This window comes from Doryrhamphus excisus, linkage group LG1, assembly GCF_037039965.1.
Source record: "Doryrhamphus excisus strain RoL-2023G ecotype Guam linkage group LG1, RoL_Dexc_Guam_v1.1, whole genome shotgun sequence".
Lineage (NCBI taxonomy): Eukaryota > Metazoa > Chordata > Actinopteri > Syngnathiformes > Syngnathidae > Doryrhamphus > Doryrhamphus excisus.
In genome coordinates, this window is record NC_136357.1 from 2,386,414 (window position 1) to 2,413,059 (window position 26,646).

Consider the following 26,646-nt stretch of genomic DNA (forward strand, 5'->3'; position numbering starts at 1 on the left):
GGAATTATGTGTAATTAATGATCTTTAAGCAAGTGGTTAGCACGCAGGCCTCACAGCTAGGATACCCGCGTTCAATTCCACTCTCGGCCATCTCTGTGTGGAGTTTGCATGTTCTCCCCGTGCATGCGTGGGTTTTCTCCCACATTCCAAAAACACGCCAGGTTAATTAGTGACTCCAAATTCTCCATAGGTATGAATGTGAGTGTGAATGGTTGTTTGTCTATATGTGCCCTGTGATTGGCTATAATGATCTTTATTGCCATATTGAATATAATCATATAAACTACTTGAGTTGTATTAGAGCAACTCGTACCAGCACTGCCTTTAAATAAAGACTTGGATGCCCTGAAGGGATGATGGAGCGGAGCAGAGGGGATGAAATGAGCAGATGAATCTTAACATGGAATTCAAAGATGGACAGCTAAAAAAAAAAAGTGGGAGCCGAACCATCCAAAATGTCTTATAGATGGAAGTTTAAAGCGGCACGAGGTGAATCCATGATGCACTCTTGCAGCCAAACCGCTCCAGTAAGGAGTTATTAATATATATCCGACATTTTGGGAAGAGTTCACAAATGTCTATTTTTTAGTAATATTATATTACCCCCCCCCCCACTGCAAAGGAGAGGTGTGTCATTAAGCTCATCACGTTAACGCGCATTCCATCTTGCCTGCTGTCACAAATGTCACCGCCACCTGGTAGAAATATGTGCTGCTATGATATACTGTAGCGATGGCGGAAATAAGACGTGCAAATAGATTTTAAATCAGCCTCGCTGCGCCTTGCAGGGGGTTTTGGCTCGGACTGCGCCGTCTGAAATAGAAGCAAGATTCCGCATCTCAAAAAAAAAAAAAAAGTGATGCACTCGATGTGAAAAAAGTCATTATCAATGAATTTTGGAGCTGATAATTCATATTAGACTTGGATATTTATTGTCGATTCACAAGGTTTGCACCAAAATTGTTGACTCTTCTGCATCTTTCTGTGACCTTGAGCGTGTCCTTGCAAGAGAGGTATAGGACAGAGGGTAAAAAAAGGGTGGAGAGTGTAAGAAGTGAATACCTTTCTTCTTTGCTGCATTTTTTTCTGCCAACAGGAATATCCAAGCTTTTACTGTACACTGACTTACTACAGTGAGATAGGACAGAAAGCGAGGAGATGGTCAGATGTTTGCAACCCCCCCCCTCCAAGTGTTGGAAGTGTTCACCAAAAACACCTCAGCGACCCTAAACATCTTAGATCCAATATCAATGAGTTGATTTGACCTATGACCTCGGACTTGTCATGTCAGAAGCAGCAAACATACTCGTGGTGTCATATGCGTACCGTTGGCCATGCTGGGTCATGTCGATGGCTCTTCTCGCCGGCACAGGCGAGCCCCCATCTGTGACGCTGAGGACCTCCATGGACTTCCTCTCTGGTCTCCGTTTGCCGTGTCGGTTCAGCATAGGGGAGTCCACACGCTTCTTTGGAGGATCTGTTTCATCAAAGAGTCGGATCACATTAAAACTATTTATGGCTAATTGCATTGATATTTACTATATTAGTCATTTTTTAAACTAATGGCTACATTATCAGTGATGATAATATCACATTCATTGAGGTGAGTCCAATCATCAAAATGTCACTAATTAACAATTCTTATTAGCTTCATGGCCGTTGCCCGACCTCTTAGACTTATGTGTATTTATATCAAATATTACACAGTGATCCCTCGCCACTTTGCGCTTAAAAAAAAAAAATCATGTGTTTCAGGGTTGAATATGACCTATTATTAGTAAAAAAATGCATAATTAAGTAAAGTTTATTTATTTATTTTTTGCCTAAATTAAGCATTTCCAAAAATAAAAATGTCTAAATGAACTTAGATCCAAATACAAGGCATCCAGAAGATGCATTCAACATTTTTGGATGATATGTAGTATTCTACTATGGTCACTAGGTGGCGGTAATATTACTGTACGTTACGGTGAGACACACAAGCCAGGTTTGGATTATTTTGCATCGGGCACAATAATCCAGAACTGTTGTGGCCATAACCCACGTCAAGATAAAACCCAACTAACTTGGAATTAACTTTTATTAAATTAACAAACAATTAACTTAGAAAAAAACCCATAAATAAATCATGTGTTTCAGGGTTGAATATGACCTATTATTAGTAAAAAAAAATGCATATTTAAGTAAAGTTTAATTTTTTTTGCCAAAATTAAGCATTTCCAAACATAAAAATGGCTAAATGAACTTAGATACAAGTACAAGGCACCCAGAAGATGCATTCAACATTTTTGGATGATATGTAGTATTCTACTATGGTCACTAGGTGGCGGTAATATTACTGTACGTTACGGTGAGACACACAAGCCAGGTTTGAATTATTTTGCATCAGGCACAAAAATCCAGAACTGTTGTGGCCATAACCCACGTCAAGCTAAAACCCAACTCTGAACTCCTAACGTTACGTCAAGTCTGTCTCCGACTAAGCTTGCTTTGCACTGAGCAGGTCTTATTTATCTCTGAAATGGCTTATTTTCCATTTATTATGACTAATATAGTGGCTAAAAGGAGTGTAAATTTGACTATAGGGGTGTTATTTCATTTCTAGAGGGCTCTATTCATGTTACATATAAAAATATTACATTTATAAATAAGGAATCCTTAATTTGGCATAAATTAACTTATCACAGGAAACAATTAACTTGGATAAACGACGGATGAATATTTTTTTTGTGTGTGTGTTTGTGTGTGTGAACTGACAAAATGGTTCCATGGTGTGTACGTGAAAGAGACAAATGTTTACAATTTGTGCTTTAGTCGCCTATCTTGTCTTGAGCCATTCCAGCACTGCGGGGGCTGATGTAAATTCAGACAAGTGTATCAGTTTGTACAGCAGGGAAATGTAAAAGTGTAGCTCAAGTATTCTTATCTCAAAAACTGCAGTAGAACATAACCGAGCATGGAATTGTTAAAGCATATTTTTCCTCTTTCATATTCGGTAGAAATACATGATTTATCACCACTTGTCTTTTGTGTCTGAGCCTCACCGATCTCGTTGCGAGGGGGAAGGTTCTGGTCCTCTTGGCTGGGGTACCTCTCCTTACGGTCCAGTAACAGAAAGTAGATCATCTTTTCTTGGTTGTCACTGCAGGGAGGGGAGGAGGACATTAAAAAGGAGGTGATCAGTTAAACAAACCAATGCAGATCAAGTTAAAAAAAAAAAAAACGACTAAAACTAATTCCTGCTCCTGAAAATGAAGATGCGTTTATGATGTTGTGCAACTACGTACTACAGGATAGAGATGTATCGAAAGTTTTGGACAAAGTATGGAAAGGCTGATATCTAGTTCGCCTGTGGGCCAATCTTTGCAATGCAGAGCAGCTGGAGTTTGGCCTCCCATAATAAAAGCCGACTGCAGAGCAGCAGGAGGCAAAGAGACGAGAACCTGCATCTTCAGCTCCAATGAAGGACGAGAAAAGGAATCCAGACAGCACATTTTCCTGTGTCTTGCACTATTACTGGTCACTCCTGAGAGAGAATGGAGGATAGTAATGCTATCTTGGGGGAGGTGGGCGGTGAGGCTAGTATAAGCAACACTGTCATTGGCGTGTATTATTGTTTATCCTGGGAATGGTAATGGTTTTATTTCATTTGAACATGCATCAGATTACAATTGAATGCATCCCATAATCAGTTCACAGTTCCACATGTCCAAAAGGAGTAGGAAGAAGCAAAGCTTATTAAATCCTACCCCTCCATCTGGTACTTTTACAATCAGTAACTGTTACATTTGTTCACTTCCTGCCTTCCTAATATAGTTTAAAATGGGTTTTGTTTATTAATTTAATTTAATTTAATTTAATTTAATTTAATTTAATTTAATTTAATTTAATTTAATTTAATTTAATTTAATTTAATTTAATTTTACTTTAGTTTACTTTAGTCATATACCAAAGTACAAGATGATATGAGCATCCAATGACATAATGGTTACCATAGTAAGTGTCAATATGAACAAGATGAACTATATCAGCAAGTTGAAGTATTTGTGATTTTACAAATAAGGAGTTAGTATGTTCTCTGTAGGCGCCGTTATGAATTATCCTTACTGGCCTTTTTTGCAATACATTTAGCGAGTGAAGATTGCTTTTATAGTTATTAGCCCATATTTTCCACACAATAAGTAAGATATGGTAGAACCAGAGAGCAATAAAAAGTGTGGAGTGATTTCTGATTGAGAACAAATTTTGCTTTGTTCAATATTGAAATATTTCTGGCCACCTCATGTTGTATATTTGTAATATGAGGTTTCCAGCTCTTATTTTCATTTATTGTGATCCCCAGAAATGTATTTTCCTTCATCTTATAAAAACAAGCATTAGCAAAGGAACACAAATAATGTGACCCTCATGGTTCATTATGAACTGGGAGGAGGGGAGCATCCAGTGGGAACATGTGGTGGTAACTGCAAAGTGATCCATGGATTCCGACATGGAAAGTGACAGCTGCGCAAGATTTCATAAGAGCGAAAAAGAACCCATAGCTGTCGGTGTAGATCACTTTTTATTGTTTCCCATTTCATCACCCCCTTTTACTTTTTTCATCTATTTCTCTTTGCCTTCTTCCCCCCCCCCCCCTACAAGCCGCTGTTAAGCTTTCCCAGTGCACTCACTCATCTGAAAGCAGGTCTTTCAGCAGCTTGTTCTTGTCTCTGAAGCAGCCCAGAGAGTGCATGCTGTCCAGGACGTCTGGGTCGATGTCATCTGCAGACGGGAGGCTGCGGATGGTCACCTTCCTCGGCGCAGGCTGCTCAGGCTCCGGCTCGTTCTTACCCCCTCTGGGAAGGCAACACAATGAGGTGATATGGTACGATCCTACTGACTTTGGAAAGAAAAGGGAAATACATATTTACCACATATTGCATCATCTTATCTCAATGGTCATTATCTCCAAAAGTTGAGTTATGAGTTTGCATTCTACCTCTTCTTGCTTCCAATATCAAATAATGGATGAATATGGAATATATACTCATGTGAAATGATAACAATTAGTTTCAGGTCAACAGAGGATGTTTTAGCTAAAGTTAATTACCAACCCATTTATTACACTCTCTTAATCTGTTCAGGATATAATAAGATTATATATAGTACATACTTACATTATATTGCATAATGTGATCAACTGCTGTATAATTGTAGAATAATGTGACCTTGACAAAAAGACCGAACTTCCCACATTCATCTTACCCTGCATAATCGCATCAATATTTAAAATCTTTTTCATTCATTCAATTTCTACCGCTTATCCACACCAGGGTCATGGGTGTGCTGGAGCCTATCCCAGCCAATAACAGGGCACATATAAACAACCATTCAAACTCACATTCATACCTATGGACAATTTGGAGTCGCTAATTAACCTAGCATGTTTTTGGAATGTGGGAAAAAAAACTGGAGTACCCGGAGAAAACCCACGCACGCACGGGGAGAACATGGAAACTCCACACAGAGATGGCCGAGGGTGGAATCGAACCCGGGTATCCTAGCTGTGTGGCCCAAATATGCAAAATTTTGTTGTTGTGTTGTTTTGTCTTATGTAAGATTCTGTGATTATATGTGTGAACAAAAATCACTTATTGAATTGGTAACTGCTCTGGCGTGGAGAAGGGGTAGGATTTAATAAGCTTTGCTTCTTCCTGCTCCTTTTCAGACATGTGTAGTAATGAGGTGTTGTGTATGTATGCATGTGTGTATATACGTATATGTATGTATATATATGTGTGTATGTACTATATGTATGAATATGTGTATGTATATAGTATATAAAGTATATAAATAGATATTGTAAGTGTATTGTATTGTAAATGTATATGTGAGAAACATTAATGTAACATAGTATGCATGTTTGAAATGAATTAAGAAGATTCTTTTATTAAAAAATATTAAATATTATATTATATTAAAATATTGTATTAATTATATTAATATTAATATTAATATTATATTAAATATTATTTTAAAAAGAATGTTTTTGCTTGTTTTCAATGTATCCAGACTTTATTTGTGACACTGGCTCTAACTGTTGATTTATATTAAAATATTATATTATATTAATATTAATATTATATTAAATATTATTTTTTAAAAAGTATGTTTTTGTTTGTTTTCAATGTATCCAGCCTTTATTTGAGACACTGGCTCTAACTGTTGATTTAACAGACACTATCTGATTGGATGACAGAGACAATAACTCACAATGAATACACATTACTACATACACCTCAAAATGTTATTTCAAAGAGTCACAAAAAGTGACATAAAAGTCCAAGAGTGACCCCCCCCCCCCCTCCCCCAATAGGTAGGTCCCCTTTCTTCCCTGCAGTAAATCACATGCTCAATATCTTTGTTTTTTTTTTTTTCCAAGCACCACCAATTTACCCCCACATCCCTCAGAGGAGTTGTGGCACGGACAAAACCCAAAGTCGTTTATCACGTGATCCCCCCCCCTCAGGATAACAACACGGTGGGATATACTTACATGTACCACGTGTGCTTCTGGATCTGTTCTAGCTGGAACATAAAAAGAAAGAAAGACTACATGTTAGAAATAAGGCGATACATTTAACTTTAAATAATTTTTACAATGAATTTGATTCTTTAGCATTCAAACTAAACGAGCGGGTGATTGTTGAGTAAATAATAGAAGCACACAGAATGGAGGCGAATGCTGCATGGCCTCCATAATCTCGGTGAGCTAATAGAAATGTGATTGGGCCACAAAGAGTGATTGAAAAGTGGGAGGATAAAATGAGGCCCTCAAATATTAATACTGCCAGTGGAAAAATAAAAAATAAAAGAGTAAAGAGGGAGAAGTAGAAGAGAGAAAGAGAGAGAGAGATGATAACTCTAAAGCATAACGGAATATTATCTGCTCCATACACACTGCTGACCCATACAAGCCCTCCAGGTCTAAAGGGAATCTCCACTTCTCATTCTCTTTGCAGCACTCGTGCTTTCTCAACACAATTTTAATGTGCTTGCAATAGCCAACGCTATCAACATAGCCTTTTGTCCAGGCTGACGTCCAGAACTAGAGAAAAAAAACGACAAAAGAAGAGGTCGCTTCAAATGACTCTGCTGTGCTTCAACCGGCCGTGTTGGCAAACAGGATCGATGTCTCTACCGGGACTTTGGAGGAACCACAGGAGCTACACGTATAGCAGCTGTAATTATTGTCATTCATTCACAGGCAGTCTCCGAGCATCGCACCTCCATCAGCGGCTCAATGAGTCCACCATCCCAAAGGAGCAACCTCCGCTTTGCTTTGGTGTAATATTGCTCCAAAAGGCAGAGCTTAGCGACCGTGGGTGGCTTTGGTCTGCTTCCACAGAGGTCACGCTCTTGATGGACATCGTGGAAATCAGATACCAGCCAGTATGTGACCTGTTCTTTCACACTTTTATTAAAGGGCTGCAGACCGAGATGCAATATTACACACACAGACAGACAGACAGACGGAAAGGCAGGGTGAATATCGCATCCTTCCATCATTGAACGTGACAGCAGCAATTACAGTCACTTTTGATGGAGGAATGTTGTTATCCTTACAAGTGTGTATTCGTTTGGTTGCTTCGTCTGATGCACGGTGCTGATAAAGGTGTGTGTGGGTCTGTTACACAACCTTATCTGGTCATTGAAGAAAACTATTTCATACCATCAATCATGCTAACTATCAATGTCAACACAAGTGCTACTCATAGAAGGAGTCATTCATTCATTTTCTACCGCTTATCCTGACAAGGTTCGTGGGGGTTGCTGGAGCCTATCCCAGCTGTTTTCGGGCGAGAGGCGGGGTACACCCTGGACTGGACGGTCGCCAGCCAATCACAGGGCACATATAGACAAACAACCATTCACACTCACATTCATACCTATGGATAATTTGGAGTCGCCAATTAACCTAGCATGTTTTTGGAATGTGGGAGGAAAACCGGAGTACCTGCAGAAAACCCATGCATGCACGGGGAGAACATGCAAACTCCACACAGAGATGGCTGAGGGTGGAATTGAACCCTCGGAGAAAACCCACGCACGCATTCTTACAAAGAACACTAAACTCATCACACACCAACTTAACACTCAAGAGGTATAATTAAACCAGCTTAACTGAATCATTCATTTATTCATTTTCTACCACTTATCCTCACGAGGGTCGCGGGGGGTGCTGGAGCCTATCCCTAGCTGTCGTTAGGCGAGAGGCGGGGTACACCCTGGACTGGTGGCCAGCCAATCACAGGGCACATATAGACAAACAACCATTCACACTCACATTCATACCTATGGACAATTTGGAGTCGCCAATTAACCTAGCATGTTTTTGGAATGTGGGAGGAAAACCGGAGTACCTGCAGAAAACCCATGCATGCACGGGGAGAACATGCAAACTCCACATAGAGATGCCCGAGGGTGGAATTGAACTCGGGTCTCCTAGCTGTGAGATCTGCACGCTAACCACTCAACCACCGTGCAGCCAAGAAGGAGTCATATGATAAAATAGTCTCCATTATTAGACGAAGTACTGATCATCTGGACCAGACATTGTGGCTAGTGAAATGTTTCTATGAGTTTTTGGACATTTTTCATTCACCCAAAAGAACATTTTAAGGTGACAAATGTTGGACAAAAAGAGTGACACTCTCCATTCTCATCCAATGATGTGTTTAAGGACCCTGCTTCGTGCATTTGTGCCTGATGGAACACAGAAATTCTTGGTAAATGAACTAAAATGTGGCATTCAAATATGAAACACAAGGAAGAGTTTTGCCATCAATACGCTGTCACTTGTACAAATCAACTTCAACATAATCATCCGGGTCGTCATTCCCACTGCTTCTGTATCGGGCACGACAAAGCAGCCGTAACACTTCATGGAGTCGGGCTATTTGAGTTCTACAAGGTCACAAAACATCCCCGGAGCTGTTTGGACCTCTCCAGCACGAAAGCGACAGGGCAGGAGGGGGGACAGGTAGCATATTCTCGCACAGCAGCTCGGCCGATGTGCAGCACTTTGTGGAGGACAGTGCTGGAGGGTGGATGACATAACCGGATGACCTGAGGGTGACCTGTCCTTGTCAAGCGAAGGGAAGAGGAAATGAAGCATGTGTCCCCGTTGCATACAAAAGAAGCGGAGCCTTTCTTGTTTGGATTTGACTTCCACTTGTGGCGACTGATCTTCGCTCCTCTGCTGCGAATGAGCACATGTTCACTGTACACTTACACTGCATGTTGGCATGCAGCTGCCATGAAGCTAAAATGTAGACGTCTTTCCTAACGCATTGTAATGCACGTATATGTGGATGGAAGCACTGCAGTCGAATATTAGTTGTCACTGCAGCAATGCAAGAAGGTTCTGGAAACAAATGTCGGCTTGGCTTTTTGTTGTGGTGTTGGTATGTTTGCCTTGTGCTGGGTCTGGGTATTCTGTCCTAAAACAGGGATATTCAACCCTAACCCTAACCCTTCAAAATACATAAAGAAGAAATGGGATTGAGACAAAACAAATCCGATAAAGTAATTTATTGCTTACTCTAATTACTCCAAACCTAAATAGTAAAAGTTTAAAGTTTAGCAAAAGTTTAAGACCATGGCTCAAAACCCTAACCCTAACCCCAACCCTAACCCCAACCCTAACCCCAACCCTAACCCCAACCCTAACCCCAACCCTAACCCCAACCCTAACCCCAACCCTAACCCCATTCCCAACCCCTCTAACCACCTAACCCTAATCCTAACCATCTAGTATAACCCTGGCACTAACCCTAACCCCTAACCCTAACCCTATAACCCTAACCCTATAACCCTATAACCCTAACCCTCTAACCCTCTAACCCTCTAACCCTCTAACCCTCTAACCCTAACCCTACAACCCTAACCCTCTAACCGTAACCCCAACACCAACCCTAACCCTTTAACCCTATACTATAACCCTATAACCCAATAACCCAATAACCCTATAACCCTATAACCCTATAACCATAACCCTAACCCATAACCCTAACCCTATAACCATATTTCTAACCCTCTAACAATAACCCTAACCCTATAACCCAAGCCCTATACCCCAAACCCTATAACCCTAACCCTACAACCCAAACCCTATAACTCTATAACCAAACCCTATAACCCTAACCCTCTAACCATAATCCTCTATCCATAACCCTATAACCCTAACCCTATAATCCAAACCCTACAACCCTGTAACCCTAACCCTATCACCATAACCCAATCACCATAACCCTATCACCATAACACTATCACCATAACCCTATAACCATAACCCTATAACTCTAACACTAACCCTCTAACCATAACCCTCTAACCATGACCATAACCCTAACCCTATCACCATAACCCTATAACCATAACCCTATAACTCTAACACTAACCCTCTAACCATAACCCTCTAACCATGACCATAACCCTAACCCTATCACCATAACCCTATAACCATAACCCTATAACTCTAACACTAACCCTCTAACCATAACCCTCTAACCATGACCATAACCCTAACCCTATAACTCTAACCCCTAACCCTCTAACATAACCCTATAACCCTAACACTAACCCTCTAACCATAACCCTCTAACCATAACCTTAGCCCAAACCCCCTAACCCTAACCCTCTGACCATAACCCTAACACTAAGTCTTGGACGGGCTGTTTATCGATTGTGATGTATCAACCAGGGTTGAGGACCTGACTAACTGACTAACCCTATCCCTCTAACCCTAACCCTCAATCCCTCTAACCCTAAACCTAACTCCATGATCAGTGAACAGATAGAAAGAATCAAAAGTTTCACTTGAACAATGGTGCGTTCAAGGATCCACCCAAAAATCTCAATGCTCAGAATAAAAACGTTATCAGTGAAGCACAAACTTAAACATTGTGAGCTATTTAAACAGCAGTACACGTATGCTATACATTGTACCGGTATTATCACATATTTATACATTGTTACCAACTGCATATGTGATGTGATGTGATGATACACATGAAAAAGCATATTCTCCTTGACTTACTGTTAGCCTTTTGGAGGCATCCACTTCTATCATGCCCCGAAGTAGGTTCTGGCAGTCTGGAGGGATGAAGTGGGGCATGTGGAACACTCCTAACTTCACTTTCTCCAGCAGGTTCCTCAGGTTGTCGTCATCAAACGGCAGAGCACCCTGAAGGGAAACAGGGAAGGGGAAAAGTGAGCAAAATAATCGAGTTGTCCCTTAAAGGCAGCTTGAGTCCAAAAACATGAGGAGGATATCAGAAACTTTGAGAAAGAAAAACTGAATTTACCAAACACGTTCGCTCAACTTCTTCAATTTAGCAATTAGAGCAATCTCCCCTCAGCAATGACGCAAAATAAATAATAAACAGCAGTAAGATGAAAACAAGGGCATTTCTAATAATTACCCCACTTTGGCATTTAACGTGTTCATTTAGCATTATCAGAGTCATTCATCAGAGCGAGCTGACACCTCACAGATGCGGCTGCGTGATGAATGACAACCTCCAACGGGTGCAGGGATTGGGGGGAAGGGGGGGTGAAAGAGTGAGAAAGACGGAATGAAACAAGAAATGTTGAAGGGCGTGCTTTTGTAAGCGATGATCCGAGCTGGGGCTTAACGACTGTGGAGTATCTGCGTCACCCACACGAACATGAATTTCTTTATTACAGCCTGAAAAAATGAAAGTAAGGCAGCCAGATGGGGGAAAAAACTTGACAAAGTTAAATTCTATAAGTCTATAAGTTCTATATGTGACAAATTAAAATTAAAACCAAAAAACTTATAAAAACTATATTAAACTATATTAGGAAAGCAGGAAGTGAACAAATGTAAGAGTAGCCACGTTTACATGAGGAGTTTCCGAATGACCTTTCCGAAAACAATGGTATACATGGAAAGGAATATTCCAATCGCGTGTCTACACGCTATAATCAACCAGAATAGTCAATGGGGCATGCCCAGTAAAACGTAAACACCAACATCACGTGATACCGACTTCCTCGAGTTTTTCTTCCACTTGTTGGAATAACTCCGTATTCCCAGTTTTTCCTTCGTCCAGTCTTGATATTTAGTATGAATCAAAAAAAAAATTCCTTAGCAGTCCAGTGCCGATTGCTCGCCTCCATTTTTTTAAATCGAAGAACGTCTCGAGCTGCGTGTTACGTCATATCTCAGCATTCACTGAAAGAACGCACCCGGGAACAGGAAAAGATAAAGTTCAATCTTGCTAATATTTTATATAGATATGTATTTCCATTTCCATCCAAAAAACAAAGATATACACACAAGGCCTGTGGCTAAAGTCACTCTGTCGGCGATGGTATTCATTTTACGCAGCCTCCTTCCAGTTGGACTGTTTGAATTATTCATGAAGCAGGGGTGTGCACAGAAACTACAGTACAGCTGTCGATGAAACAAAACTGCGGGGCTGCACGATGGACAAAAAGACACCATTATGGGTCCTATAATGTGTGTCTGGATGCCGACTTAGCTTAAAGTTAACTTCTATTACACTGAGCCGAAACTCAATAAAGCGTACCGCAGGGGTCTCAAACATGCGGCCCGCGGGCCAAATGTGGCCCGCAGGACACTAGTTTGAGGCCCCCGCCTTGATATGAAAGTTTAATGTTAGTGCGGCCCCGTGCAAGTTTGATATGGATGCTGTATGGTATCATGTACCCAGAAAAAAATTATTACGTTTGATTAATGTTCATGTTAAAGGTTAAATAACTGTTAATAGTTATCCTCCTTATCCGTGTGGAAGTGGTAAGTTTTTGGCTTTTTTAAGTTTAAAGGACATAACTTGAAGGCTACCGTTTAGGTCGCTAGCTCTCTAGTTTGCGAGTTAGCATGTGTCTCAAGACCCTGCAGTTGCGCAATATGTTGTAAATAAAAAGAGTATAAATGTGACTATAGTCGTGTTTTGTCATGTCTACAGGGCTCTAATAATGCTTTGTTCATTTTAATCTGAAAAAAATCATTTGTCTACCCACCAACTATATGTGGTTTCTTATGTTTTTATTATTTGCCGTTTTATTATTATTATTATATTTATTTATTACTGATTGATCGATTCTTTATTCTTGATTTGTTTATTTATTTTTCATCTTATTTTGTGCAGAAAAATAAAAATTAAGTATATTGTATATTTTTCTGTTTTTAATAAATGCGTTTTTTTTTTTTTTTTTGGAAAACCTGATGCGGCCCAGCCTTGCCCAGACCCTAGCTCCAGTGGCCCCCAGGTAAATTGAGTTTGAGACCCCTGGCGTACCGTGACTGTGCCGTCACATTGTACCAAACTTTGCATGCGGCCACCAAAGAACAAGATCACAAACTCACCACCAACAGGGCGAAAAGAATGACCCCACAGCTCCACACGTCCGCTTTCCTCCCATCATACTTCTCCCCCTGAGGACGAGAGTGTTAATGTTAGGATTAGTAAAACAAGACTGAGGCCCGGAGAGAAGTCTAGTAAAAGAGCATATGATGTACGGCATAAAGCGGGAAAAACACTATCAAAGGGGACAGATTATTCACATTTATAGCTCTGTGTTTTTATTTCTGGGACTCTACTGTAATAGCGCTGCATGATCCATGGCTCCTAAAAGCCCGCTTTATTTGGAATGGCCGAGCTGCCTGGAGCGGAATATATTATGAGCTGACATCAGTGAAATTGTTGTTGAAAACGATCTAAAACTGAGCTTTTCAAACTCATTCCGCTTAAGATCCCGCAGGACAACAATTCTTACACGGAATTACAAAAAAAAAAACAACACAATAAACAGGAAAGCCAATACAGCAGGGGTATCCAAAGTGTGGCTTGGGGGCTATTTTCCGGCAAGTAACTCATTATTACAAATATAAAAAGTATTTCTTACTGATGAGATGTAGTATTAGATCCCTTGTGGTGTAATGGTGACTTATTTTTAGTACGTGTCTCATATTGAGTTGTCCCTTGTTACGGTATAAATAAAAAAATAGTCTGTAAAATGTGGATTAACGATTAACGACAGATTGTCACCGGTGTGTGTTTACCATTTCTCTTTGACCTTTCTACCATCTTTGTTTACACATTTTGCCTGACTGTGACTCTGCATCATTGCCGGGAGCTAGCTGGCTAACATAATATACTAATAAATAAATACATAGATAAATTTACCTTATTTTTAATGTACAAAATGTGTCGCATTGGTCCTTGACTTTTCTGTATGTGGTCGTCGGTTAAAAAAAAAGTTTGGACACCCCTGGCATACAGGATAATGACTGTGTTCACTGTGATTTTGGTCATATTTATTACTGTTTATGAAATGGTATAACCCATTAGAGAATAAACATGCCGCTTTCAAGGTGGTCCTATAACGAGCATATGTACCTACCAGCAGACCCATTAGGTTAATAGGCGGCATATAGCAAAAAACAATGAAAAGCATGCTATAAAACTGGCTAATAGATCTCCAGTGAAAAGATAACTTAGTTAACTCACCCTGATGACCTCTGGACACGCATAATGTGGAGATCTGAAAAAAAAAAAAAAAAAAAAAACACAGAATAAATGTAAAATCAACTTTTAAGACATTAGTATTCATTTCCCTGCAGCTGCATTAAAACTACAAAACAATTTGCACATTAAATATCTTAGAATTGAACGTGGATCAGGATCAAATGTGCCGAAGGAAATCTGGACCATCCTGAGGGTGTTTGTATTTGGATGTCCTCCTACTCGCTCCACCAAGGGCAACCAAACGTCTTGCAGCAGACAGCAAGCAGAGCGACTAATCTTTCCAGCACCTGGATGTGCTGACAGTAAAGCCAATGATTGACACGTCAATATTGTGTTTAGATTTATCGAGCTCCCTAGCAGGGGTTGCTTCACAGGTGAGTGGAGTGGTTGTTGTGTCACTTGCAAGGTAGGCAAAAATCTAAATAAGCATTTATTATGTGTAAGGCCATCATTGAAACTAGTCTGTATCACCAATCGTTTTTGCATGTGTCCTTTTTTTTTTCCATTAGATATCCTATAGAGACAAAGCTTCCACTTCCTTCAGTCTCATTTAATAGCAATAATGAATAATAATAAAATAATAATAAATAAAATAATAAATAAAATAATTTTAAAAATAATTAAAAAAAAAAAAATAATAATAATAATAAATAACATAAATAAAATAAAAAATAATAGCAATAATGAGAGTCTGACGTCTGTAAACATAGCATCCATTAGATGGCCTGTTCGTGTGTGTTTACTCATCTATCGCCGCCCCGACGTCCCGGCTCCTTTGGGCTGTCAAAATATCGTCCCGTTACAAGCACCGCTACCACGTCAATGAGGAAGTTTCCACGTGAGCACATACAATTTCTAACCTTCCTGATTGGGAGTGTCATGCTGCATTATGCAAATGAGCTGAGGAAAACAAAATCAAGCCCGAGACGCCACAAACACATAAACCGTAGCGGAAATATGTATAAATAAACAATCTATAATTAGCTATTATTATTATGTGGCTCTTTGCGCTTTGTTATGCATGTGACATGCATATAATATATAATATAATATATTATAAGTAAATATGTCATTTTTCCCCTTAGGGACAGGAAGTATTTCATCAATCCATTTTCTATACTATCCTCACTAGAGTCGCGGGGGTATGCTGGAGCCTATCCCAGGTGTACACCCTGGACTGGTTACCAGCCCACTACAGACCACACATGCTAATTCCCTTTCACTAACCAAACAAGCACCGACAAGACAGACAATACGTGCATGTCTGAATGCATACGTATCGTATGTTCTTGCCAATGGCGCTGTGCTCATCTACCCTGTATCTGTATTAATGTACACACTCTGAGACTCCCCCAAATCTACCTGGGGGCAGCGTCATCGGCTCCATTACCCACGGCAAAAAGAATACATTTGTGTCAAACTGCTGAATAGCGATGGGGGCAGATAAATGTGTTTAATTAAAAACTGCCATGTCTGCACATAAGATACGGGACAGTCAAGGGAGAATGGGTGATCAATAAATCGTCATAGTGTAATGTACCAACTTATGGAAACACATCATGTACTGCTATGATGGGGCGCCTGTGTGTAGTTTTCATGGGTATTCGTTTATGTGTTCCCACTTGTAACAAGCAGTATCTATTAGGGGTGTAAGAAAATATCGTTTCGGCGATATATCGAGATACTTTGTTTCACGATACTGTATTGATATTAAAAAGTATGATATGGATATTTTTAGGCATTTATCATAGACTGTATATGGTATTTAATCAAGTGCAGACACGGCAAAGTAGCACTACGGCAAAGTAGCACTACACAAAGCGCAGAAATTGACAAAACCCATGCCGTTTGTAAAATGTGTCGTGTTTCCCGAATACTTTATTGGGAGTCCAATTAGCGAGACACCATGAGGACCTGCCGCTAGCAAGCAATGCCAAGGTCCTTTTGTGTACTAACAAAGTAGTACTGTGATATTGCGGGTATTTTGTTTTTCAAATTGATATCACTATTTTGTTAAATAATAATAAACTTTTTACTGATGTTAGTTACTTTGTTCCACAAAAATACTCTTCTGATGGTGGATAAGTCAGGGACTGTATACTCTGCATTTTTTCCACAGCTAATAGAATGTGAACATTTGAGCAGGATCTTAAGACTTAATTTATTTTTTTGTAAATTTAAAGCGGATTTTAAAGCTTTATTTATCCAAATGCTACACTTTTTACAGAGGAAAGTTTGTGATACAGCATAACATACTGTTCTAATGGAATAAAAATGTGTTTAGTAAGCGCATATTGCTGGTGTAATTCAGTTTTTCCAGGAAATAATCTTTAACTCCAAGAAAAACAAAACCAATATCGTCTTGCTGACAGTATCGTGATATATCGTGATATATTGTATCGTGAGCCTAGTACCATGATACGTATCGTATCGCCAGATTCTTGCCAATACACACCCCTTAGTATCTAGTGCAGGGGTGGGCAAAGTACGGCCCGGGGGCCACATCCGGCCCGCCAAGTGTTTGAATACGGCCCGCCCAATCTTTCCAAAGTATTTCATTTAAACTCAACATACAACCTGGCATCATGGCCTGAGCCAACCTTTTTGATGGTTTTATCAATTTCGTTTTTTGACATGGTCTGTTGTTTACAAAGTGCTCCTGAAAAAAGGGACACAAGCACATAATAATAATAATAATAATTATTATTATTAGATTATTATAATTATTATTAGAAATATTATGATTATTATAATTATTATATTAATGCTAATTATTACATTAATTATATATAATATTATTGTTATATTTGCATATTTTGCATAATAATAATATAATAATTATTATTTTAATTTATTGTAATAATTATAATATTTTATTATTTTTAAAATATTTAAATATAAATATAAAACAATAAATAATAATAGCAGATTGCATGACAATTTTACAGATGGTGGACTGTTACGTGTAAAATATATAGTCTGCCCCCCCCCGCCCCCCCCTGTAAAATTTTGTCAAATCAATGCGGCCCGCGAGTCAAAAAGTTTGCCCACCCCTGATCTCGTGTATACAAGGCATGGATACTTTTTGCAGCAATAAATACCGTTGTCATCTTCATGTCGCTTTTGTTGTTGTGCCCTTTCTAGGAAAAGGACACATTTCTGGTAGGCATGCACACATTCCTCTGCTTCCCCATCTGAGTCATGAGGAATTATGCAACAATTATGCCAGTATGTGCACGCACACTTCTTTTTATTTAAGCGTGTTGTGACACGACAGTGGGAGGGGGTCCAAATGACCATAAATAGACAAACCTAGGGCCAAATTTTTGAGAAAAGAGGATGAACGAAGCCTTGTCAGCACTTTTTATGCATGCCTGTTCTCTGAAGTGTGTGATATTTGAGTGTGTCTAATTTCTAATTTTCTCCGGAATTAGGTCTGAGTTTGGGATAGATGTCTGGGATACATGATTGGTGTCATCTGATGTCACCACAGAGTAAACGTTCTTCAAGATTCTTCATGCCATTTGTGGTTGACATGCACTGCCATAACAATAAAAGTGTCTCCAACCTCTGGAAGAACAGGCCTGGAGGTCACACATAACCCAAGAATATGACATGGCCGTTATGACATCATGCAAAATGTCACTTCTTTGCGTGAGACCTCTAGAGGATCCAGGGATTTAACTAGGAATGTTTTGCTTTCTCTTTGCGTCACTTATTCCAAAAGCTGAACTAGCCTCAATAAGGTGTGTGAAGACAACAAAATACACACTGGGAGGTTATGACAAGTAGTATTATACAAGTATTATAATATTAACTAATAATAATTATTACTACCATAACAATCATAATTATTATTAACAATAAATAATAATAATAATAATAATAATAATAATAATAATAATAATAATAATAATAATAATAATAATAATAATAATAATAATAATAATAATAATAATAATAATAATAATAATAGTATATTATATTGTAATAATATGCTATTCATATTATAACATATCATAATATTATATTAATAATGTAATAATAATAATAATAATAATAATAAATACTTAATAAAATACACTAGGAGGTTATGACTAGCAAGTATTATAATAATAACTAATAATAATTATTACTGTTATTATTATTATCCTAATAATTAATAATAGTAGTATATTATATTATATTGTAATAATATACTATACATATTATAATATATCATAATATTATATTAATAATATCATTATTATGATTGTGACCATCATCATAATAATGATAATAATATAAAATTTATTAATAGAATTTATTAATAGAATTATTATGATTGTAATAATAATAATAATAATAATAATAATAATAATAATAATAATAATAATAATAATAATAATAATAATAATAATAATAATAATAATAATAATAATAATAATAATAATAATAATAATAATAACTTCAACTTATACTTCAATACACAAGGAGGTTATGACGAGTAAGTAATATAATACTAACTAATAATAATTATTACTATCATAGTAATAATAATTAATAATAGCAGTATATTATATTATATTGTAATAATATACTATACATATTATAATATATTATAATATTATATTAATAATATCATTATTATGATTGTGATAATAATAATAATAAAATAATACAAAATTTATAATATAAAAAGTAATATAATATAAAAATATACACAATTTGTTTAAATATGCCATTTTTTGTTGTCTAATAATAGGTCGTATGTGGCGACAGTACTGCATATCACTATTTGCAAGAAGCTGTGTTTTATTGATCAAATTCCTGTTTTAGAATATTGACCCTACATATTGATCCAAATCCAAATCCAATGCTCTTTCCTCGGCTCCATTTGGGCAGTTGTCACTTTAACGACATCTCCATTGCGTGCTAATGTGAAGCTTTCATCACCATCAAGTGTTCAGATCCGTTTCCCGACCAATCTGACCCTGCAAAATGTTCACTACACTTTAGGGTTCCATAAAAGGTGCGTGCAGTCCTCCCACTTTGAAAGTGACTTTTCTACTTCATTGCAGTCATTGTGGGAATAATGGGCCCGGCATGGTCATGACTAGCACATCATAAAACCCGGCATCTGATGTGAGGAGAGACTAATGTGCGGCCATGGCCCTGGCCCTGCTCGCAGCCATGGCACACTCTGATAGAGACGCCGTCTGTCCGTTCTTAAACGCCCAACACAACATCAAACATGGAACCGATGTATGGGCATCTCGGTCAATCTGTTCTTGGTGTGTGCCTTCGCTAATTGTCAAGGTCATTTTAAAACAGGCATAATAATATGTTGTACATTACTCACCCGCAGCTGGTTTCCAAGAGACTGTCTCCAACCTGAAGAGAGGCCATGCCAAAATCTGCTATCCTGATGTTGTTCTTTTCATCAAGCAGCAGGTTCTCTGGCTTCAGGTCCCGGTGGCTGGAAGCAAGCAAGCAAGCAAGCAAGCGGCGTGTTGGAGTTAATGAGACATGAATGCACTTCTCACGTGTGCTATTACAACCCGCATGAAGGTGAAGCAACACGTTCGCTCCATCAAACACCTGAGGGTCAAGCTCTAATCCACGTTCTTGCAACTCAGCACCTTCATTCTTTTGGCGAGCCCCCCCCTGCTTGTTCCACCACCTCCACCTTTCATCTAAGAGACTCATGCAGAAAACAAGAAGCTCCCACCTCGGTGCTGAAATGCTACAAGGTATGACAGCCCCCTGCTGCGCCCTTTTCTTCTTCCGTTTCCCTTCCTCTGCTCCCATAATGCCATCCCTCTCATCTTGCAGACAGCCACCAGTTAGGGGGGCCAGCCCCAGACGTGGAGTTCATTAGCCGCCATTCATTACCACTAAACACAGTGAGGGGCATACTTTCTTTGAAAGAGACCAAGATAAGGAATATCCAACGTAATGAATAATATAAATGTCATAGGTTCCAACATCCATTCTCCATAAAAGGTCAATAGTCTGGAGATATTGAATGTTTTAGTAGTTAAGGCACCATCAGCCATCGTGAATCCAGCTATCCGCTGGGTTACATTAACAAGCGCTAAAGCACAACATAGTACAGTGTATGCGGCACACACTCAGACGCATTCATGTGATTGGATAAACAAAGCTAACACGGCGAGCTTTCACTGGCTATTGCTGTTTGTGAACTGAGTTTCAAAGTTCAGGAGGGAGGGGGCTGGTTAGCGGTTTCTGAGGATGATATGGTCTGATGAGGAAATATTTCTTTGTAATTATAATATATATATATATATAATATATATTATAATATATTATATTATAATATAATATAATATAATATAATATAATATAATATAATATAATATAATATAATATAATATAATATAATATAATATAATATAATATAATATAATATAATATAATATAATATAATATAATATAATATAATGTACAATATCATACAATACAATACAATATAATATATATTAATATAATATAATATAATTGGGATGGGCTCCAGTACCCCCGTGACCCTCAGGAGGATAAGCGGTAGAAAATGAATGAATGAATAATATAATATAATATAATATAATATAATATAATATAATATAATATAATATAATATAATATAATATAATATAATATAATATAATATAATATAATATAATATAATATAATATAATATAATATAATATAATATAATATAATATAATATAATATAATATAATATAATATAATATAATATCATACAATACAATACAATACAATATAATATATATTAATATAATATAATATAATTGGGATGGGCTCCAGTACCCCCGCGACCCTTGTGAGGAAAAAGCGGTAGAAAATGAATGAATGAATAATATAATATAATATAATATAATATAATATAATATAATATAATATAATATAATATAATATAATATAATATAATATAATATAATATAATATAATATAATATAATATAATATAATATAATATAATATAATATAATATAATATAATATAATATAATATAATATAATATAATATAATATAATATAATATAATATAATATACACCCTGGACTGGTTTCCAGCCAATCACAGGGCTCATATAGACAAACAACCATTCACACTCACATTCATACCTATGGACAATTTGGAGTCGCCAATTAACCTAGCATGTTTTTGGAATGTGGGAGGAAACCGGAATACCGGGAAAAAACCCACGGGGAGAACATGCAAACTCCACACAGAGATGGTCGAAGACGCAATCGAAGTCGGGTCTCCTAGCTGTGAGGCCTGCATGCTAACCACTCGACCGCCGTGCAGCCCCCCATGCGGTAATATTAATATTTTTCCATATCTATAGTCAATCTAGAAATAAATTATTGTGATATATCGCCATGTTGAAATATCGTCACACTCCTACTGGCCGCCCTGTTCTCAGGATACAGCTTTTCTCCAAACAAGAAATATTGTGCCGTTTTATTTTCTTTATATTATATTATATTATACAGTTACATCTGCCATGTTGGTTTAAGAAACCCGCAAGCAAGCTGTCACAAAGTAAGTTTAAAATAATGATTCAGGAGGGGGAACATCTGTAAACATTTAGCCTTTGGACGGAGTGCCACATCACAATGGACGCTTCACTTATGTGACATTTGCTGCAGCTTGTTTCCTATCCTGAGGGATTAGCTGTCATTTGGTTTAGTATCACGACGACACCCTATGTGATCCTTTTGGAATCGAAATCATTCTCAGATTAACTTCTATCTCCTTATGGAGATTTTGGATTTTTTGATTTTCCTTTTTTGTGTTGTTATTATTGTTACACAAAAAGGTCGCAACATTTAAAAACACGTCATCAAATATGAATATCTAAGTACTTTCTGACTATCTGACATGGCCGCTGTGTTGTAATCCCGAAGAGCTCATCATTGTGTGAGCGCAGGCTAATCACATGCAAAACACAAAGACACACACCACAAGAGATGAATCCAAAGAGGCGACGAGGCACCAATGAATTAATTTACCGCCAGTTTCAGGGGACGTAGCGCATCTGGAGAGGTGCTGAATTATTGGTTGGCGGGTCTCTATAACGCCTCCATAATGGGACATTAGCGGCCCTGAGGAAACAAATTGGCTGCCCCTTCGTCCGTCCTATAATCTTACTCACACTGCAGGCTTTGCACAAATATTTCTCTCATATTTGCAATGTAAAACTAAAGCGTCTATAATTTATTTCGAAATAATATATTTTTAGACAGGCCTGCAGAAAATAAAAGGTTACTGATATGCTTGCCGCAATGTGAACACATGACAGGAAAATGCAAAAATAAAAAGGAATAACATTATTGCAGTCTGATTAATGCCAGCTTCAATAACATTGTTCGAGGCGTGTACCAACTGCATGTACATACGTATATCTACATGCTGTCTGAGGAAGAGGAGCACCCCGGTGGTGCTGTTAGACATGATTCCTGCAATCCAACACCAAGAGCTTAATTGCCTGTGATCATGTGCAAGAACCATGTTGATTTCTTCTGTCTTACAGAACCATGTAATGGCCCTCTAATCGTCTTGGGAGATGTACATGTAGGAATACACGTAACATCAGCCATACTTCAAGTAAACACGTCTGGTCGATCGCAAAGGCTGACAGATTTGACAAACAAGTTTGACAAAAAATTTACAATTTACAGGAAATGTTTTGATACTTTGTTGTAAAAGTCTGGTGAGCTTCAATATCTAATGATCCATCTTGGAAGTGCATTCAGCCGAGTATAACATTTTTAATACATTTGATGAGTTGGGGAACTGCTGGTGTAAAAAAAAAAAAAGTGTTTTTTTCCTCTTTATGGAAGCACCTTCCACCTCACACACGCCTACGCCCTTTCAGGATAAGGAGAGTGTTTTATGGTCCGGTTAGTAGGGATAATGATGTCACAGCTAAAATAACGCATAAGGCTAAAAATAACCAATTACCTAAAAATATGATCTCAGGGAAGAAGTACATTTGAAACACTTCTATGCTAGGACTACGTTAAAAAGCCATAGCATTTCAGTATGTGGAATCAAACTATGGAATGGATTGAGTAAGGAAATCAAACAATGCACAACGATGAGCCAATTCAAGAGAGTCTTGAACCAGTCATGATGTGCTATATAAAAATAAAAATAAAAATAAAAATAAAAATAAAAATAAAAATAAAAATAAAAATAAAAATAAAAATAAAAATAAAAATAAAAATAAAAATAAAAATAAAAATAAAAATAAAAATAAAAATAAAAATAAAAATAAAAATAAAAATAAAAATAAAAATAAAAATAAAAATAAAAACAATTAATGATTGTAAAAGTACCAAATGGAGGGGTAGGATTTAATAAGCTTTGCTTCTTCCTACTCCTTTTGGACATGTGGAACTGTGAACTGATTATGTGATGCATTCAATTGTAATCTGATGCATGTTCAAATGAAATAAAACCATTACCATTACCATTACCATTACATTAAAAAGACCATACAGGATGTAGAAAGTCATTGTGTTTAATAAATGCTTCTGCTTTATATTAACATAATAAATTAACTTAATATATTAACTTTATATTATTGGTGATGTGCTGGTAACCTGCCATGTTAATAAGCTTCAAAATGGAAAAAGAAGAAATGGGAATGAGACAAAAAGCAACTTATTGCAAACAAGCATTAAAGTGAAACAGGCCGTTCATCAGCTGATCAAAAGTTTAAGACCACAGCCTACAAAAGATAAAATCTTGACAAAAATGTTGATTAATTGTGATCTGGGGTGCTTTTCCTTTAATGGAAGAACGGACCATGAGGTTGTGCAGGGGCGTCAAAAGGCAGATGGCTGTGTGGAGATGTTGCAGGGGGCATCCCTCATAACTGAAAGCCCTCGTCAGTGTGGTAATGACTGGGTTATTCAACTGGACGATGCTGCAGTTCGACCAGAGAAATAGTCATGTTCTACTGATCTAAATTCGATTTAGAACAATTGGGGATGGACGGCATTTTTAAGAATAAAAATGGACACCAAGTCCCGAAAGTGCATTTCCTCTGTGAAGGCATCTTAACCCCCTGGAGCAACATTCCGACTAGCCTCCTACAAAAGGGGAACCTAAGGGTAGCAGCTATTTTTACAGCGTGCTGCCAGGAACAAAGTAGGTAAGAAGGACACGAATACAACAAGATAGATACCGAAGAAAATGATGCCTCTCTGTGGGTTTAATGCAATCTTAAGATAAAGTGTAATGGCCACACGTGAGAAAAGAACGAGTCCGTGGGCAGAACACTGCTCAACTTGTACACGTTCTCGCCACCTCACCTGGAAGATCTTGGAGTCAGATTACAGTTCCCAGGCCTTATCTCCCCCCCACACACAGTCAATTAGTATTTAAGTCACACATACAGCACAGTTAACTGACTCACTGGTGCCATTACTAACACAACATGGGTGAGAAGGCTTTTGGTCACGGTGCAGGCTGGGCGGAACCATGCATTGATTTCTTTTGTTTTTGCTTTAAATGGTTTGGAGGTTCAGAGTCATGAAAATGTATAACACAGTCCGGGGAAAGCGTGCATGTCCAACGTGTGACAGGGTGGGAGGACAAAGTGACTGGGGTGTTAACCCTGATTCACTTGACCTCGGGCTGATTGTCATCGCCTTCTCAGTGCGGTGCCACTGAGGAAATCAATACAATGTAGCCTTTCTTCTCATATGGGAACTGAATCATCGTGTCCAGTGGTTGTCACAGGAAGTCGGTCGACTGTTCTACTCTTTGGAGAGAAGAGATTGTGTACAAAAGTGATAAGAAGACATATGAAACAGAATTATTTTTGGGTTACTACTCATGATGTCCAATAATATTGGTTGTGGCACAAAAATGACATATGGGTCCATATTTGTGTTGTTTTTTTTTCTGACAGTAATGACACTGGGAGTAATGACAGCTTGCTCTCTCTGAAATAATTTTCAACCTTGGAATTCAGCTTGTAATGGTAATGGTAATGGTAATGGTAATGGTAATGGTTTTATTTCATTTGAACATGCATCAGATTACAATTGAGTGCATCCCATAATCAGTTCACAGTTCCACATGTCCAAAAGAAGTAAGAAGCAAAGCTTATTAAATCCTACCCCTCCATCTGGTACTTTTACAATCAGTAACTATTATATTTGTTCACTTCCTGCTTTCCTAGTTTATTTTTATTTTTATTTTTATTTTTATTTTTATTTTTATTTTTATTTTTATTTTTATTTTTATTTTTATTTTTATTTTTATTTTTATTTTTATTTTTATTTTTATTTTTATTTTTATTTTTATTTCAAATTCAATTTCAAATTCAATTTCAAATTCAATTTCAAATTCAATTTCAAATTCAATTTCAAATATTATTATTTATATTATTTTAATTATTATTTTATAATTTATTTATTTTAGTTTACTTTCCATAATACAGTTTAAGGTTGTTTTTTTTTTTAAAAATAATGTACCTCGTACTGAAGTACAAAGTGAAGACCAAATTTGCAATGAAAGCGCGGCTTATACAAAGCGGCGACTAAGGTGTTTTCCTTTAATACCGCTACTTTAATCTGTTTCATTCAGGAGGCTTTCATGCATATTTTGCATGTCATACTTTGTTTGTCATATGGATGTTTGTGCCACATAGAAATGTGCAGCTTTCCAAACTGTTCAATACCAGCATTGTTCAAGAGGATTATTATTTCTGATTTTTTTTCAGACTAACCTGTCTTAGCTGTTCATAGTAATGTATTATTTTTGTTGTCTATTGATTGTTCTTTTTCAATGACTTATTAAAAAAATTAAAAAAAAACTTACATCGCATATTGCTGTATTTGTCAAACAAGAAAAAGATTGCACACTGTGGCCATAATGTCAAAAACTATATGTTTGAAGGAGTTCCTAAAAACACTGTTCCAGCTGCCAAACGTGGTGGTGGTAGTATCATGCTCTGGGGTTGTTTTGCTGCCAGTGGAACTGATGCACTGCACAAAGTGAATAGAACCATGAAGAAGGAGCTATACCTTCAAATTAACCTCATCCCAACAGAACCTTGGA

At 37.4% G+C, this 26,646-nt stretch overlaps 1 protein-coding gene across 10 annotated transcripts in view; it reads right to left on the minus strand.

Annotated features, from left to right (window-relative positions):
* Nucleotides 1-26,646, minus strand: part of brsk2a (BR serine/threonine kinase 2a) — a 209,072-nt gene that overhangs the window by 20,855 nt on the left and 161,571 nt on the right. For 7 of the 10 annotated variants that reach the window (XM_058075839.2, XM_058075840.2, XM_078793369.1 and 4 more), the window contains exons 5-13: nucleotides 19,903-20,019; nucleotides 14,544-14,577; nucleotides 13,400-13,468; nucleotides 11,081-11,227; nucleotides 6,536-6,567; nucleotides 4,671-4,835; nucleotides 3,045-3,142; nucleotides 1,327-1,477; nucleotides 1,063-1,128 (exon numbers count right to left, since the gene is read on the minus strand). In XM_058075839.2, the coding sequence (XP_057931822.2) occupies nucleotides 1,063-1,128; nucleotides 1,327-1,477; nucleotides 3,045-3,142; nucleotides 4,671-4,835; nucleotides 6,536-6,567; nucleotides 11,081-11,227; nucleotides 13,400-13,468; nucleotides 14,544-14,577; nucleotides 19,903-20,019 (879 nt within the window). The remainder of the gene's footprint in view (nucleotides 1-1,062; nucleotides 1,129-1,326; nucleotides 1,478-3,044; nucleotides 3,143-4,670; nucleotides 4,836-6,535; nucleotides 6,568-11,080; nucleotides 11,228-13,399; nucleotides 13,469-14,543; nucleotides 14,578-19,902; nucleotides 20,020-26,646) is intronic. The other 3 variants (XM_058075837.2, XM_058075844.2, XM_058075845.2) reach the window with 1 other exon arrangement.